This window comes from Oncorhynchus clarkii, chromosome 28, assembly GCF_045791955.1.
Source record: "Oncorhynchus clarkii lewisi isolate Uvic-CL-2024 chromosome 28, UVic_Ocla_1.0, whole genome shotgun sequence".
Taxonomy (NCBI): domain Eukaryota; kingdom Metazoa; phylum Chordata; class Actinopteri; order Salmoniformes; family Salmonidae; genus Oncorhynchus; species Oncorhynchus clarkii.
Window position 1 is genome coordinate 38,504,310 of NC_092174.1, and position 14,740 is coordinate 38,519,049.

The following is a 14,740-nucleotide window of genomic DNA, read 5'->3' on the forward strand; positions in this document are numbered from 1 at the left end:
GTCTACACACCAACACACCTATCTATCAGGTCTACACACCACCACACCTATCTATCAGGTCTACACATCACACCACCACACCTATCTATCAGGTCTACACATCACCACACCTATCTATCAGGTCTACACACCACCACACTCATGCATCTGATCTAAGGGACAATTTTGGATTTGGGGTGACTCACCTGGTCAGGATTCGGGTGAGGATGACAGGAATCACCAGAGAAACCGCGAGGAAGCCCAGGATGGGGCAAACATGCATGGCCCTGGATTGGCGCGGAGGCAGGAAGACGTGCCACTCGCGGGTGAACAGCTCCACCTGTCTCTGGAAGGAGTTGGTAGTCGTGTTTGTCGTGTCTGAGGTGTTGCCGCTGGTCTCAGAGGAGATTCTGCTATGTCTCTCAGCGTGGCCAGAGCTGTTGTACCAGGTTCCAAAGGCACAGAGGAGAGACAGGACCACTTGGTTCTCTTCAGCGGCCATCTCTACAGAGCCAACGTGCCGTCTCCCTCTTCTTTGCCCAGTGTCCACCATACCCGACCGACTGTGTCAACAATGAGTTTGAGGAGATAGTGTTTTTCTTTTCTATCAGGCCATTAGAGGTGATGCCACTGAGTGTGAAGTCTTCCATTAGGCAATCCACAGATCCGTTTGTTATTGGTCTCCTTGGACACCCAGATAAGGGCAAACAAGTCTTTAGAGGCAAATGGACAGAAATGCTACTTTGCCATAATATTACGGTCATAAAACCCCAGCTGTTAGGTGCTTATGTAGCTTGTTGACATCATTTAATGTGTGACGATCGTGTAGGTTGCATTTGGGTTATGTAGAATTGATTCAACCCCACCTACATTGTTTTTAAACAAGCTCAATGTTCAGTGCATGAAACAGTCCCAGCTGCTTTAAGAGTATATGGCAAAGCAACAATAACAAGAACCTTCTCAAAGTAGACACCCGACAAAACCAACCATTTTAAAGTCTCCACATAACGAGAGGAATATGGTATGTGGAAATAAGAGGCACTGAACCTGCCAATGACCTTTCATTATTTGGGGAGATACTAGGACAGACATTCCAGAACAACATATAAAACAAACATCATGGCCCCAAGAAATGCTAATCTCTCTCCATTAAAAATAACGGGGGAGGTTCGCATTTTATTTAGGGGGGATATGATATTTGTGCTTCTGTAACATGTTCACTCATCATTATTCAGGATTCATTCAGGATTATCTGTAACCATGGCAGCATCCACATTAATGTAGAAGTGTTTAGAAACATACTATATTCTTATTTACAATAAAAGTGACTCCAAACTGACACAATACATTATTTACCATTCATTTCTATTTGGGTACAAAATAATCTGAAAAACAACCAAAACAAACAGCAAACGCATCCAACAAGTTTGTAGAGTCACAAGTTTGATGTAATAATTGCGTGCTGTGAATATGGGACCAAATACTCAACTTTGTACAACTTTAATCCACATAAGTGAACTTGTCCCAATACTTTTGGTCCCCTAAAAGGGGAGGGGGGGGGGGGGACTATGTATAAAAAGTGCTGTAATGTTAAACGGCTCACCCAGTATGGATGAAAATACTCTCAAATTAAAGTTGACAGTCTGCACTTTAACCTCATAGTCATTGTATTATTTCAGAGCCAAAACAACAACAAATGTGTCACTGTCCCAACACTTTGAGCTCACTGTATCTGCATTGACACATGGAATAGCGAAGGGCTAGTGTTATCGGCTAAGACACAGAAATAGCTTGGCGATAGTACCAATTTAATGAAAAAAGGTTAAAAAGTTAAGCAATTAATGTTGTTTTTCCTCTTTAAAAAGTGATGGTCTTTTCAAGGCAGCTTTGGGGTTGGAGAATGATTTTGCACATGGCAAACCGTGGGTCACAAGAGAACATAGTGGGCTTCGTTAGGTACAAATATTTGTGGACCAATGCTTTAGTCTGGGCACTCTCACAAGTCTCTATTAAACAAACCCTTGGCCCGCTACTTTCTCTTTATGGGGTTGTGAGAGTGTGGGTCTTTATTTCTAGGCCACAGTGACCTGACTAAGCCTCCTGCGTCGGTGCAGCACCGCCAGCAGAGTATCAGAGATATCCCTATACCACAGACCATACAGGTAGGGAGCACAGGCCCTGGGCAGTAGCATCAGCATACACATATTGACAGTGTTGATCCACACGCGGATATCCTGGCTGACCTCCTGGCGCTGGTACAGAACCAGCTCCACAGTGAAGACCAGGCCCGGGCTGAAGTAGAGCAGGAGCAGAACCCCGTGGGCCAAGAGGGTTACCCGGGCTCGGGAGTAGCGGCTCTGCCAGATGCCCTGGGTCTTGGTGACCCAGTAGAGACGGCCGTAACAATACAGGATGAGCAGGGTGCAGACAACGGCTCCCATGGTGAAGTAGATGTGAACACCCACCATCATCTCGCTGCCCATCTTGCCTATGGAGATGAGAATGAGACACACCTCTGACCTCTGTGGGGCGTTGTCCTCCATCACCTCCATGACGATGACCAGGGAGAGGGGGTACATGGCGGCTAACAGCCAGACCCCGACTAGGATCTTTTGGGTACGGGCCGGGGGGAGCAGGTCGTGGTAGTGGAGAGGCCAACGTACCGCCACGTATGTATCCACCACCTTTAGTGTGACGGTCAGCACAGCGCAGCAATACGCCACAGCGGTCACTGCCGAAACCAGCTCACAGAGTACCCTCAGCATGGCTACCCCCAAAGTATTACAGACTACAGTGACAAGGTTGAGGGAGAGGAAGAGCATGTCTGCGGCCAGGGTGTTGGCCAGGAGGAGGTAGCGGGTCTCCTGGCGCAGGGAACGGGAGAAGAGGATGCAGGCCAGGAGGATGGGGTTGGCCAGCAGGGTGGCCAGGGTGAGGAGGGAGGCGGGGATCAGGAAGAGCTCCAGGTGCCAGCGCTGCAGACTGTCATACCACTGGTGTGAACTGTTGGCCATGGCTGCCATGTTCTCTGATAGAACCATCTGGAACTGTGTGGTTAGATGCTGGGTCGTATTCATTACTGCACAGTGTAGCAAAACGTTTTGCAATGGAGAACGAAAACAAGCGTTACTTAATGGACAAGATCAGGTCGTCCCTCCCTGTTTCAGTTCGTTCTCCTCCGTTTGGTGCCAAGTGAATACGGCCCTGGACAGGGCATCTGAAGTGAAGGTGGTCCTTTGTTTTCTGTGGATTAAAACAGACAGTATTGTAACTCTGTGGACAGGTGCAGGACGCCTTTCCTAAAGATGGTCCTCTTTCTGTGGGAGATCAGATGGACTGAAACAATGGTAAAAAACATAATCTAAAGTTAGAGCGGGCCTAGCTTTTTACCAGTGATTTAGAACCTAATACATGTTATTATGAAGGGTATACAATTGATGTATCTAGATATCCGAAAGGTTGCTAGTTCGAATCCACCGAGCTGAACAAGGTAAAAATCTGTCGTTCTTCCCCTGAACAAGCACTGTTCCTTGGCATTCATTGTAAACAAGAATTTGCTGTTAACTGACTTGCCTAGTTAAATAAAGGTTAAATAAAATTTAAAAAATATGCTTAATCTCATTCTTTTCGGCTGTCTAGGAAAGCCTAGATGTTATATTACAGGAAGACGGAGAGATTTCAAACCCATTTGACCCTCTATACGACTGTCAGCGTGGACCTTAATTAACAGGCTGATTAAAACAAACAACGGTGGTCATCTGAAGGAGCTTATCTCTGCATTATATGGACACAGGTACTGTGATGGAGAGGCTTCAGCAAACTAGTTTATTTGAAGTTATTAGGTAAACATTCTTCAATATAGCAGATAGCTAATATTATTTCAATGGAAAGTCATCTGCACTCCCTCCCTCTCTCGCTCGCTCGCTCACTCAGGCAGAGCGTAGATGTCATCTGCTTTGCAATTTACACAAGATATTTAAATGAACGACAAGATTAATCTCGCATGAATTCAAATTCGAAACCACAGTGTCATAATCACAGCAATGTCTGTGAACTTTGGTGTCTAAATACACAGTTACTGTGTTAATTAACAAGGTACGTTTCCACCACCCGTTAGTGTGTCAGCACAGCAATACGCCATGACCTTCACTCCCGAAACCAGCGCGCAGAGTACCATCAGCATGGCTACTCCCAAACACGTTCTCATTTAGGCTACATCATCTGTTCTCCCATCCAGCGCGTACCCTGTTTAGCTTCAGATAGATCAAGAGACATTCAGGGTGGTATGGCTGCTAAACATCCACTATTACTCAACTCATAGCTGACAGTCATAAAAATAATATATACATTTTGAATGATATAGCAATCTATTTAAAATAGCTGATCAGTTCACACCTTTCTATTGATCATTATTTAGTGATAAATGATCTAACCATTCATATAAATGATGATTTTGACTTTGTCACATCAGACTTCGTGCTTTAGCTTCTTAATCAATGCAGTTTTAATCAATAAACTGTCATTACAAAACAAATGTGGTGCATCAACTTTTCTCCCTTGTCTAGAACATGAACACAAAAGGTAAAAGCCAGTCAAGTTTAGACACACCTACACCTATCAACAAGCGTATCGATCAACCAAACCCAGTCAAGTTTACAGACGTACACCTATCGACAAGCGTATCGATCAACCAAAGGCAACGTTTCATTAATGGAACCAGTTCCCGTCAACAATAAATAAAAGTCCGAAGTGATTTTCTTACCTAATTTTCAAAGTAATGGCTGGCATTCATCCATTAGTCTTAATGCTTCTATAAATCAATGATCCAGCGACTGACTGACTGCACCACTTGCCTTATCAGCCCTGATGCACTGTCTGTTGACTCATAGAACATAACACAGGGATGTATAAAGACAGGGCCACTTAGCTGTTTCACAGAGACACGGGCTGCGTCTCATTCCAGGAAACTATGTATCCTCCACTCCTGCCTTACTCCCCATCACAGATCTGAGAAACATGGTTGGTGTAAGTCAACAGTGCCACTTTCAGTTTCCACCATATTGCTTTCACCCATAAAACCCTATAAGGTTTAGCAAGGTCAAAGAGGGGAGGGGAAACAACTATGTGGAAGGAAATGCAGCCATAGATCATCAGTGAATAGGATCACTCTCCCCCTCTCAACCAGACAGTTGGGACTAAACTAACAGTGTAGGTGTAAGCCATGCCAGTTCAGAGTGTTCTTATCCATTAGCCCTCCTGGTGTTGACATCATCTGATCTCATATCCGGATGGGACAGACTAATGACTAAGCCGCCATATGCTGCCTGGGGCCAGGCCAACCCTGACAGGGAACACTATGGTGCAGGGGCCAACCCTGACAGGGAACACTATGGTGCAGGGGCCAACCCTGACAGGGAACACTATGGTGTTGGGGCCAACCCTGACAGGGAACACTATGGTGCAGGGGCCAACCCTGACAGGGAACACTATGGTGTTGGGGCCAACCCTGACAGGGAACACTATGGTGCTGGGGCCAAACCTGACAGGGAACACTATGGTGCTGGGGCCAACCCTGACAGGGAACACTATGGTGCAGGGGCCAACCCTGACAGGGAACACTATGGTGCTGGGGCCAACCCTGACAGGGAACACTATGGTGCTGGGACCAACCCTGACAGGGAACACTATGGTGCTGGGGCCAACCCTGACAGGGAACACTATGGTGCTGGGGACAACCCTGACAGGGAACACTATGGTGCTGGGGCCAACCCTGACAGGGAACACTATGGTGCTGGGGCCAACCCTGACAGGGAACACTATGGTGTTGGGGCCAACCCTGACAGGGAACACTATGGTGCAGGGGCCAACCCTGACAGGGAACACTATGGTGCAGGGGCCAACCCTGACAGGGAACACTATGGTGATGGGGCCAACCCTGACAGGGAACACTATGGTGCTGGGGACAAACCTGACAGGGAACACTATGGTGCTGGGGCCAACCCTGACAGGGAACACTATGGTGCTGGGACCAACCCTGACAGGGAACACTATGGTGCTGGGGCCAACCCTGACAGGGAACACTATGGTGCTGGGGACAACCCAACCCTGACAGGGAACACTATGGTGCTGGGGACAACCCAACCCTGACAGGGAACACTATGGTGCTGGGAACAGACCAACCCTGACAGGGAACACTATGGTGCTGGGAACAGACCAACCCTGACAGGGAGCACTATGGTGTTGGGGCCAACCCTGACAGGGAACACTATGGTGCTGGGGCCAACCCTGACAGGGAACACTATGGTGCTGGGGCCAACCCTGACAGGGAACACTATGGTGCAGGGGCCAAACCTGACAGGGAACACTATGGTGCTGGGGCCAACCCTGACAGGGAACACTATGGTGCTGGGGCCAACCCTGACAGGGAACACTATGGTGCTGGGGCCAACCCTGACAGGGAACACTATGGTGCAGGGGCCAACCCTGACAGGGAACACTATGGTGCAGGGGCCAACCCTGACAGGGAACACTATGGTGCAGGGGCCAACCCTGACAGGGAACACTATGGTGTTGGGGCCAACCCTGACAGGGAACACTATGGTGCTGGGGACAAACCTGACAGGGAACACTATGGTGCTGGGGCCAACCCTGACAGGGAACACTATGGTGCTGGGACCAACCCTGACAGGGAACACTATTGTGCTGGGGCCAACCCTGACAGGGAACACTATGGTGCTGGGGACAACCCAACCCTGACAGGGAACACTATGGTGCTGGGGACAACCCAACCCTGACAGGGAACACTATGGTGCTGGGAACAGACCAACCCTGACAGGGAACACTATGGTGCTGGGAACAGACCAACCCTGACAGGGAGCACTATGGTGTTGGGGCCAACCCTGACAGGGAACACTATGGTGCTGGGGCCAACCCTGACAGGGAACACTATGGTGCTGGGGCCAACCCTGACAGGGAACACTATGGTGCAGGGGCCAAACCTGACAGGGAACACTATGGTGCTGGGGCCAACCCTGACAGGGAACACTATGGTGCTGGGGCCAACCCTGACAGGGAACACTATGGTGCAGGGGCCAACCCTGACAGGGAACACTATGGTGCTGGGGCCAACCCTGACAGGGAACACTATGGTGCTGGGGCCAACCCTGACAGGGAACACTATGGTGCTGGGGCCAACCCTGACAGGGAACACTATGGTGCTGGGGCCAACCCTGACAGGGAACACTATGGTGCTGGGGCCAACCCTGACAGGGAACACTATGGTGCTGGGGCCAACCCTGACAGGGAACACTATGGTGCAGGGGCCAACCCTGACAGGGAACACTATGGTGCTGGGGCCAACCCTGACAGGGAACACTATGGTGCAGGGGCCAACCCTGACAGGGAACACTATGGTGTTGGGGCCAACCCTGACAGGGAACACTATGGTGCAGGGGCCAACCCTGACAGGGAACACTATGGTGTTGGGGCCAACCCTGACAGGGAACACTATGGTGCTGGGGCCAAACCTGACAGGGAACACTATGGTGCTGGGGCCAACCCTGACAGGGAACACTATGGTGCAGGGGCCAACCCTGACAGGGAACACTATGGTGCTGGGGCCAACCCTGACAGGGAACACTATGGTGCTGGGACCAACCCTGACAGGGAACACTATGGTGCTGGGGCCAACCCTGACAGGGAACACTATGGTGCTGGGGACAACCCTGACAGGGAACACTATGGTGCTGGGGCCAACCCTGACAGGGAACACTATGGTGCTGGGGCCAACCCTGACAGGGAACACTATGGTGTTGGGGCCAACCCTGACAGGGAACACTATGGTGCAGGGGCCAACCCTGACAGGGAACACTATGGTGCAGGGGCCAACCCTGACAGGGAACACTATGGTGTTGGGGCCAACCCTGACAGGGAACACTATGGTGCTGGGGACAAACCTGACAGGGAACACTATGGTGCTGGGGCCAACCCTGACAGGGAACACTATGGTGCTGGGACCAACCCTGACAGGGAACACTATGGTGCTGGGGCCAACCCTGACAGGGAACACTATGGTGCTGGGGACAACCCAACCCTGACAGGGAACACTATGGTGCTGGGGACAACCCAACCCTGACAGGGAACACTATGGTGCTGGGAACAGACCAACCCTGACAGGGAACACTATGGTGCTGGGAACAGACCAACCCTGACAGGGAGCACTATGGTGTTGGGGCCAACCCTGACAGGGAACACTATGGTGCTGGGGCCAACCCTGACAGGGAACACTATGGTGCTGGGGCCAACCCTGACAGGGAACACTATGGTGCAGGGGCCAAACCTGACAGGGAACACTATGGTGCTGGGGCCAACCCTGACAGGGAACACTATGGTGCTGGGGCCAACCCTGACAGGGAACACTATGGTGCAGGGGCCAACCCTGACAGGGAACACTATGGTGCAGGGGCCAACCCTGACAGGGAACACTATGGTGCAGGGGCCAACCCTGACAGGGAACACTATGGTGTTGGGGCCAACCCTGACAGGGAACACTATGGTGCTGGGGACAAACCTGACAGGGAACACTATGGTGCTGGGGCCAACCCTGACAGGGAACACTATGGTGCTGGGACCAACCCTGACAGGGAACACTATTGTGCTGGGGCCAACCCTGACAGGGAACACTATGGTGCTGGGGACAACCCAACCCTGACAGGGAACACTATGGTGCTGGGGACAACCCAACCCTGACAGGGAACACTATGGTGCTGGGAACAGACCAACCCTGACAGGGAACACTATGGTGCTGGGAACAGACCAACCCTGACAGGGAGCACTATGGTGTTGGGGCCAACCCTGACAGGGAACACTATGGTGCTGGGGCCAACCCTGACAGGGAACACTATGGTGCTGGGGCCAACCCTGACAGGGAACACTATGGTGCAGGGGCCAAACCTGACAGGGAACACTATGGTGCTGGGGCCAACCCTGACAGGGAACACTATGGTGCTGGGGCCAACCCTGACAGGGAACACTATGGTGCAGGGGCCAACCCTGACAGGGAACACTATGGTGCTGGGGCCAACCCTGACAGGGAACACTATGGTGCTGGGGCCAACCCTGACAGGGAACACTATGGTGCTGGGGCCAACCCTGACAGGGAACACTATGGTGCTGGGGCCAACCCTGACAGGGAACACTATGGTGCTGGGGCCAACCCTGACAGGGAACACTATGGTGCTGGGGCCAACCCTGACAGGGAACACTATGGTGCAGGGGCCAACCCTGACAGGGAACACTATGGTGCTGGGGCCAACCCTGACAGGGAACACTATGGTGCTGGGGCCAACCCTGACAGGGAACACTATGGTGCTGGGGCCAACCCTGACAGGGAACACTATGGTGCTGGGGCCAACTCTGACAGGGAGCACTATGGTGCTGGGGACAACCCAACCCTGACAGGGAACACTATGGTGCTGGGGACAACCCAACCCTGACAGGGAACACTATGGTGCAGGGGCCAACCCTGACAGGGAACACTATGGTGCTGGGGACAACCCAACCCTGACAGGGAACACTATGGTGCTGGGGGCAGAACAACCCTGACAGGGAACACTATGGTGCTGGGGGCAGACCAACCCTGACAGGGAACACTATGGTGCTGGGAACAGACCAACCCTGACAGGGAGCACTATGGTGCTGGGAACAGACCAACCCTGACAGGGAACACTATGGTGCTGGGAACAGACCAACCCTGACAGGGAACACTATGGTGCTGGGGGCAGACCAACCCTGACAGGGAACACTATGGTGCTGGGAACAGACCAACCCTGACAGGGAGCACTATGGTGCTGGGGACAGACCAACCCTGACAGGGAACACTATGGTGCTGGGGCCAGGCCAACCCTGACAGGGAGCACTATGGTGCTGGCCTCAAAGTGTCCACTTCACTTTACCCTAGTGTTGCCATGGATACCTGGACAGGTAAATACACAAATGGGCAGTCAGGTGCAGTTTTGAGAATGAGATGAAAGTTGTTGCCATCCCAACAGAACATGTTCATGGGTTTTTACAATTGTGTGTTTGTTCAATGAGCGGACAGTCACTGATGGCAGACACCATTTTACTAAATGTTCAAACAACAGCTCAATAACAGTCAAAAATAGTCAAGCAAAGGCCAGCAATCAAAATGGAAATACTTTATTTCATTTTTTTCAAGTGATAAATAGCTAGATCATTTTAAATATCCATTCTGTTTCAGATATCAGCGGTTCCTCCCAGTCTTTAGCCTCATTTCTTTCTCCTCTGCCTATAGCCACTTTTCATGTCTTCCTCGTCTTCATCTTCCTCTTCATCGTCATCATCACTGTCAGCTCCCATGTCCCTATCCTCCTCCTGCCATTCTCTCGCCATCAGCTTCTGAAACACCTTAAACTCCTCCCGTGTTGCCATGGCGATGTCAGCGAGGTAAGTTTCCTCGGCGACGGCTAGGATGTCTTTGAGTTTGGGGTTGACTATGAGAGTCTGGCCCTTCTTGTCTGGGGTCTGGTACAGCCCCCTGCGCTCCAGGAAACTGTGTCTGCAGCGTACTTCCTCCAGGGTGACACGGAACAGCTTGGACTTCACCATCTCCGCCTGCTTGACCCCCATGCGGAAGTAAGTGTACTGCCGAGAGGGATGGGGGGGGAAAAAGGTGTAAGAACACAAAGAAAACTAGTGTAATATATTCGACATAAAGGACCAACATACTTAAAAACATATGCTTAATGATCAGCATAAGGCTGTTGAAGTTCTCTTGTAGCTGGAGCTTTCATTTCTTTACTGAACCAATAGGGAACTTTGCATTGAGAATCGTATTTTACCATGGCAAAAAAATACAGTGGTGTAAAAAGTACCCAATTGTCATACTTGAGTAAAAGTAAAAAGATACCTTAATAGAAAATGACTCAAAAGTGAACGTCACCCAGTGAAATACTACTTGAGTAAGTCTAAAAGTATCAAAAGTAAATATAATTGCTAAAATATACTTCAGTATCAAAAGTAAAAGTATAAATAATTGTACATTTGTTACAGCGTCATTACCTTGTTTTTTACATTTTATTTACAGATAGCGAGGGGCACGCTCCAACACTAAGATATAATTTACAAACAACGCATGTGCTTAGTGAGACCGCCAAATCAGAGGCAGTAGGGATGACCAGGGATTTTCTGTTGATAAGTGTGTGAATTAGGCCATTTTCCTGTCCTGGTAGTGTTCAAAATGTAAAAGTACTTTTGGGTGTCAGGAAAAATGTATGGAGTAAAAAGTACATAATTTTATTTAGGAATGTAGTGAAGTAAAAGTTGTCAAAACTATAAATAGAGTAAAGTATAGATACCCCAAAAAAACTACTTAAGTAGTACCTTAAAATATTTTTATTTAAGTACTTTACACCACTGCAGAATTGAAAACATGAAGCCAAACTCTAAAAACCTGCTGTCACGACTTTCCCTCCTGGGTGAGGATCACAGAGAGCAACCCCCCCCCCCCCCCCCCCCCCCCCACCAGAGATGAGGGGGGGGGGGGGGGGGGGGGGGTTTGGGCCGGTTGTAAACTTTCTCTCTCTGGCCCTTTGCAGTTTGGAGAATGGAATGTCTGGGTGTTACAACAGAGAGAGACCTTGCAATACTTTAACATCAAAAGGTTGGAAACAATATTTCTAACGTAAATAGTGTGGGAAATGGTTGGTGGGGCTCCAAACAACAATCATGTCAAATTAGTTGTTGTTTTGTGATATCATTAAGGACGGTATAACTAAATAACAATAACTGTACAAATGTATACGAACCTAGTTATCAGATTTACATCTAAATGTTTTGGAACTTATATGATTAAATATGAAACTATTTGTGAGAAGATGAAATATGATTTAAGCCTTCTAAGAGAGATAATTGTTTTTCCTAAGAAACTTTTGCCAAGTCATAACCAAGCGCCCACGTGAGCACAAACATTGTGGCAACATGATGGAACCGTCCTCCAAGGCAAGTGCATAAAAGGACTCCTAATGAAATTTACATTACACCAGTACATTGCCAGGTTGCTACTGGTGTGTAAATTGGTTTAAAACTGCTAGACCAGTATACGTGCAGAGCGAGCTGAATACTTGACAAATGGTCTAAAACTACAAGACCCCTCTGTAACTCGACAAGTAAAGAAGACTAAGACATGCACCGCCTGCAGCTCTGCATGTAAAGTAGTCTAGAACTTTGACCAAAGACACCAGGAAGATCTTATCAAAACGACCATTGGAACGTCTGATGTATTCATTCTAACAAACACTTCCAGAATAAAGAAAGCCTACTACTACAACTGAGGACACTGAGGACACTGAGACTTGGACAACCAGAGAATTTGTCTAACTATTCGGCACGGACGGATCAAGTGGTTTCAGAGACGACAGACAGGAATCTTGGCGTAAATAAATACATTGCAATTCTTTTCGAATGAGCGGTCGTTCATGTTCAAATTATTCACATTCCCATGAGCATATTATTCAACTGTATGTAACTGTATGTACGATAGTTGAATTCCTTGGTCTCTCCTCCCGCTCTTTCTTTCCCCACCCCTTTCATTGTGTAACAAGCCGTCATATCGGGTTAGTCCACTAGGGACTTTTCATTGCATTATGTTTGTAATCAAAGTATTATCTATCTATTATTATCTGTTTATGTAATTCTGTGTGATTATTTTGTAAATAAATAATGAAGCCAATTTGTGTATCGCTGAATTATCATTTAGACTAGGGTTCGTGCAAATTTTAAGTCAACGACGTTCAGAATGAGACTGATATGAGGTAATAATAATTAATGGATGACTAAGCATTTATTCTTGAGTTAATTTGGGAAACGGTAACTCGTTAAAAAACTTTCAAGATTGCTAATGAGTTACATGAACCATTTAATCACCTAATAATTCAACATAGTTAATTGATTTCATAAAATAACCATCCATTAACGATAGCCACGTCACGACACTGCTGTATGTAAAATATTGTGTGCTGTAGCCTGGAAAATAAATATATGTGACTCTGGATGACAACATAATGTTTGTTTTCAACATCAGGGCTGTTTTCCTAAAGCAGTTAAATGTGTTTCGGGTTTTGTTTCTTTGCCCCGATACTAACGAGTATTGCGAAAATGCTATTGCCCCGGCCCAATATTTTGGTATCAACCACATCCATTGGATGAGTGAGTCCCTCCGCTCTGACCTCATCCAATGGGTTTTGAGAATGGGGCGAGAGGAGCGCAGTTCATCAAGGATATTAGATTGAGAATCTCCATATAACTCTCAGTGAGTGTGACCTCTGACCTGGAACTTGTACTCCAGCTGTCCCAGGTCATCCTGCACCACGGCTGGAGAGTCTCTGATGATGTCAGTGGCCTGCTGGACAGTGAAGGCACACTTCTCCCTGAGGAACCTGGCCACTGTGTTCACCCTCCTCAAAGGCAGGGTCAGGATCTGGGGGTAGTGGCTCACCACCCGCTGCAGACTTCCTGTAAAGAGACAAACAGGGGTTACAGAGCATCCATGGCAAATGGGTGGAAGATGTTATGCACATACACATCCAATGCAGTGGAGGCTGCTGAGGGGAGGTAGACTCATAATAATGGCTGGAATGGAGTCCAAAACATTGGTTTGATACCATTCCAGCTATTGTTATGAGCCGTCCTCCCCTCAGCAGCTTCCACTAATACAATACCTTTGTGAATATTGTAGATATTCCAAAAAAACACACATACATATATAATAACAATCACTTACGTCAGTTATGCAAAGTGTAATTCACTGGCTCTGACCATCAAATGATAAATTACACTGTACAACCTATGAGAATAGAGTGCCAACACAGGTTGATCCTCTCACCTTCAAGCAGCCCTAGTCTCCTCAGGTTGTCCATACGTTGCTGCAGCTGAGTGCCCTTTACGTAAAACAACTCTGGACACTTCTCCAGGACTTTCAGCACACTAGATGGGTTGAGGCCCAGGACGAACAGAGCCATGAGTGTGGAAGAGGCATGTTCACTCTGCCCCCCTCGACCTTTGTTTGCTGCCTCTAACAGTTGATCTGCCTGCGTGTCTGTGAAGCCCATGTCAAGTAGAGCCCGTATGGATAGCTCCCTGCCCGGCTGCAGTTGGCGCTGTGACAGGTCCGTATGTTGATGCAGGGTGCTAGTCTGGTTGTGGGTGGAACAGAGGAGTCTGCATGTCGTGAAACCTCGTCGTACATTGTCACTCCCAAGGATGGTTCTTAGGTTCAGGACTGGGCAGGTTGCATTTCTCAGGGTCCATTGTAGAACCTGCAGAAATAAACATGGTAAAGTAGATGTGTAGCTGGAAATGAAAAGAATGGTAGCTCGGTGGTTCACTTTGTAGCATATTGTTCAGACAAGGACTATCAGGTCAGGCATTCAAACCTGTGGTATCAAAATACATTACTTGCTAGCTATCAAGCTAACTTAGCTAGCTATGTAGTATAGCTGCTCAAACCCGTTATCAAACTGTGAAAGTGTTACTATGGTTAAAAATACAGACCTCCATTAATTCATCATAATTAACATTTACATTATATCAGCACAAAATTCTTAGAAATAGTAAAAAGTAGATGCCAGCTTACCAAACGTCTGGTTGCTTGAAAGCTCATGTTTGTCCGTCTGCAAAATATGTCCCCCTAGACTTGTGCACTAGCATAAGAGACCGTTCCGTCCACAAAAATCAACATTGGTTC

General features: G+C 48.3%; 3 protein-coding genes across 3 annotated transcripts in view; all 3 read right to left on the minus strand.

Annotated features, from left to right (window-relative positions):
• LOC139386782 (probable G-protein coupled receptor 148) overlaps nt 1-481 on the minus strand; it is a 5,397-nt gene extending 4,916 nt beyond the window's left edge. Inside the window, 1 exon segment of the mRNA XM_071132591.1 lies at nt 186-481. Coding sequence (XP_070988692.1) covers nt 186-481 — 296 coding nt within the window.
• Nucleotides 482-2,051: 1,570 nt separating this feature from the next.
• Nucleotides 2,052-3,056, minus strand: LOC139386545 (probable G-protein coupled receptor 148). The gene has a single exon (XM_071132182.1). It carries the CDS (start codon nt 3,054-3,056, stop codon nt 2,052-2,054), a length of 1,005 nt encoding a protein of 334 aa, XP_070988283.1.
• Nucleotides 3,057-10,160: 7,104 nt separating this feature from the next.
• Nucleotides 10,161-14,691, minus strand: LOC139387020 (mitochondrial transcription termination factor 4). Its single transcript, XM_071132970.1, has 4 exons — nt 14,630-14,691; nt 13,880-14,312; nt 13,325-13,509; nt 10,161-10,641 (listed from the first exon to the last, which is right to left on the minus strand). Exons 1-4 carry the CDS (start codon nt 14,654-14,656, stop codon nt 10,267-10,269), a joined length of 1,020 nt encoding a protein of 339 aa, XP_070989071.1. The 5' UTR covers nt 14,657-14,691; the 3' UTR covers nt 10,161-10,266.
• Between the last annotated feature and the right edge of the window lie 49 nt (nt 14,692-14,740).

Excerpts from the sequence above, each read along its gene's own strand:
- LOC139386545 (XM_071132182.1), bottom strand. The coding sequence starts at position 3,056 with ATGAATACGACCCAGCATCTAACCACACAGTTCCAGATGGTTCTATCA.
- LOC139387020 (XM_071132970.1), bottom strand. The coding sequence starts at position 14,656 with ATGAGCTTTCAAGCAACCAGACGTTTG. Across the intron at positions 14,313-14,629 it reads TTCAAGCAACCAGACGTTTG|GTTCTACAATGGACCCTGAG; the intron begins GTAAGCTGGCAT and ends TTATTTCTGCAG. Across the intron at positions 10,642-13,324 it reads AGCTGGAGTACAAGTTCCAG|TACACTTACTTCCGCATGGG; the intron begins GTCAGAGGTCAC and ends CCCTCTCGGCAG.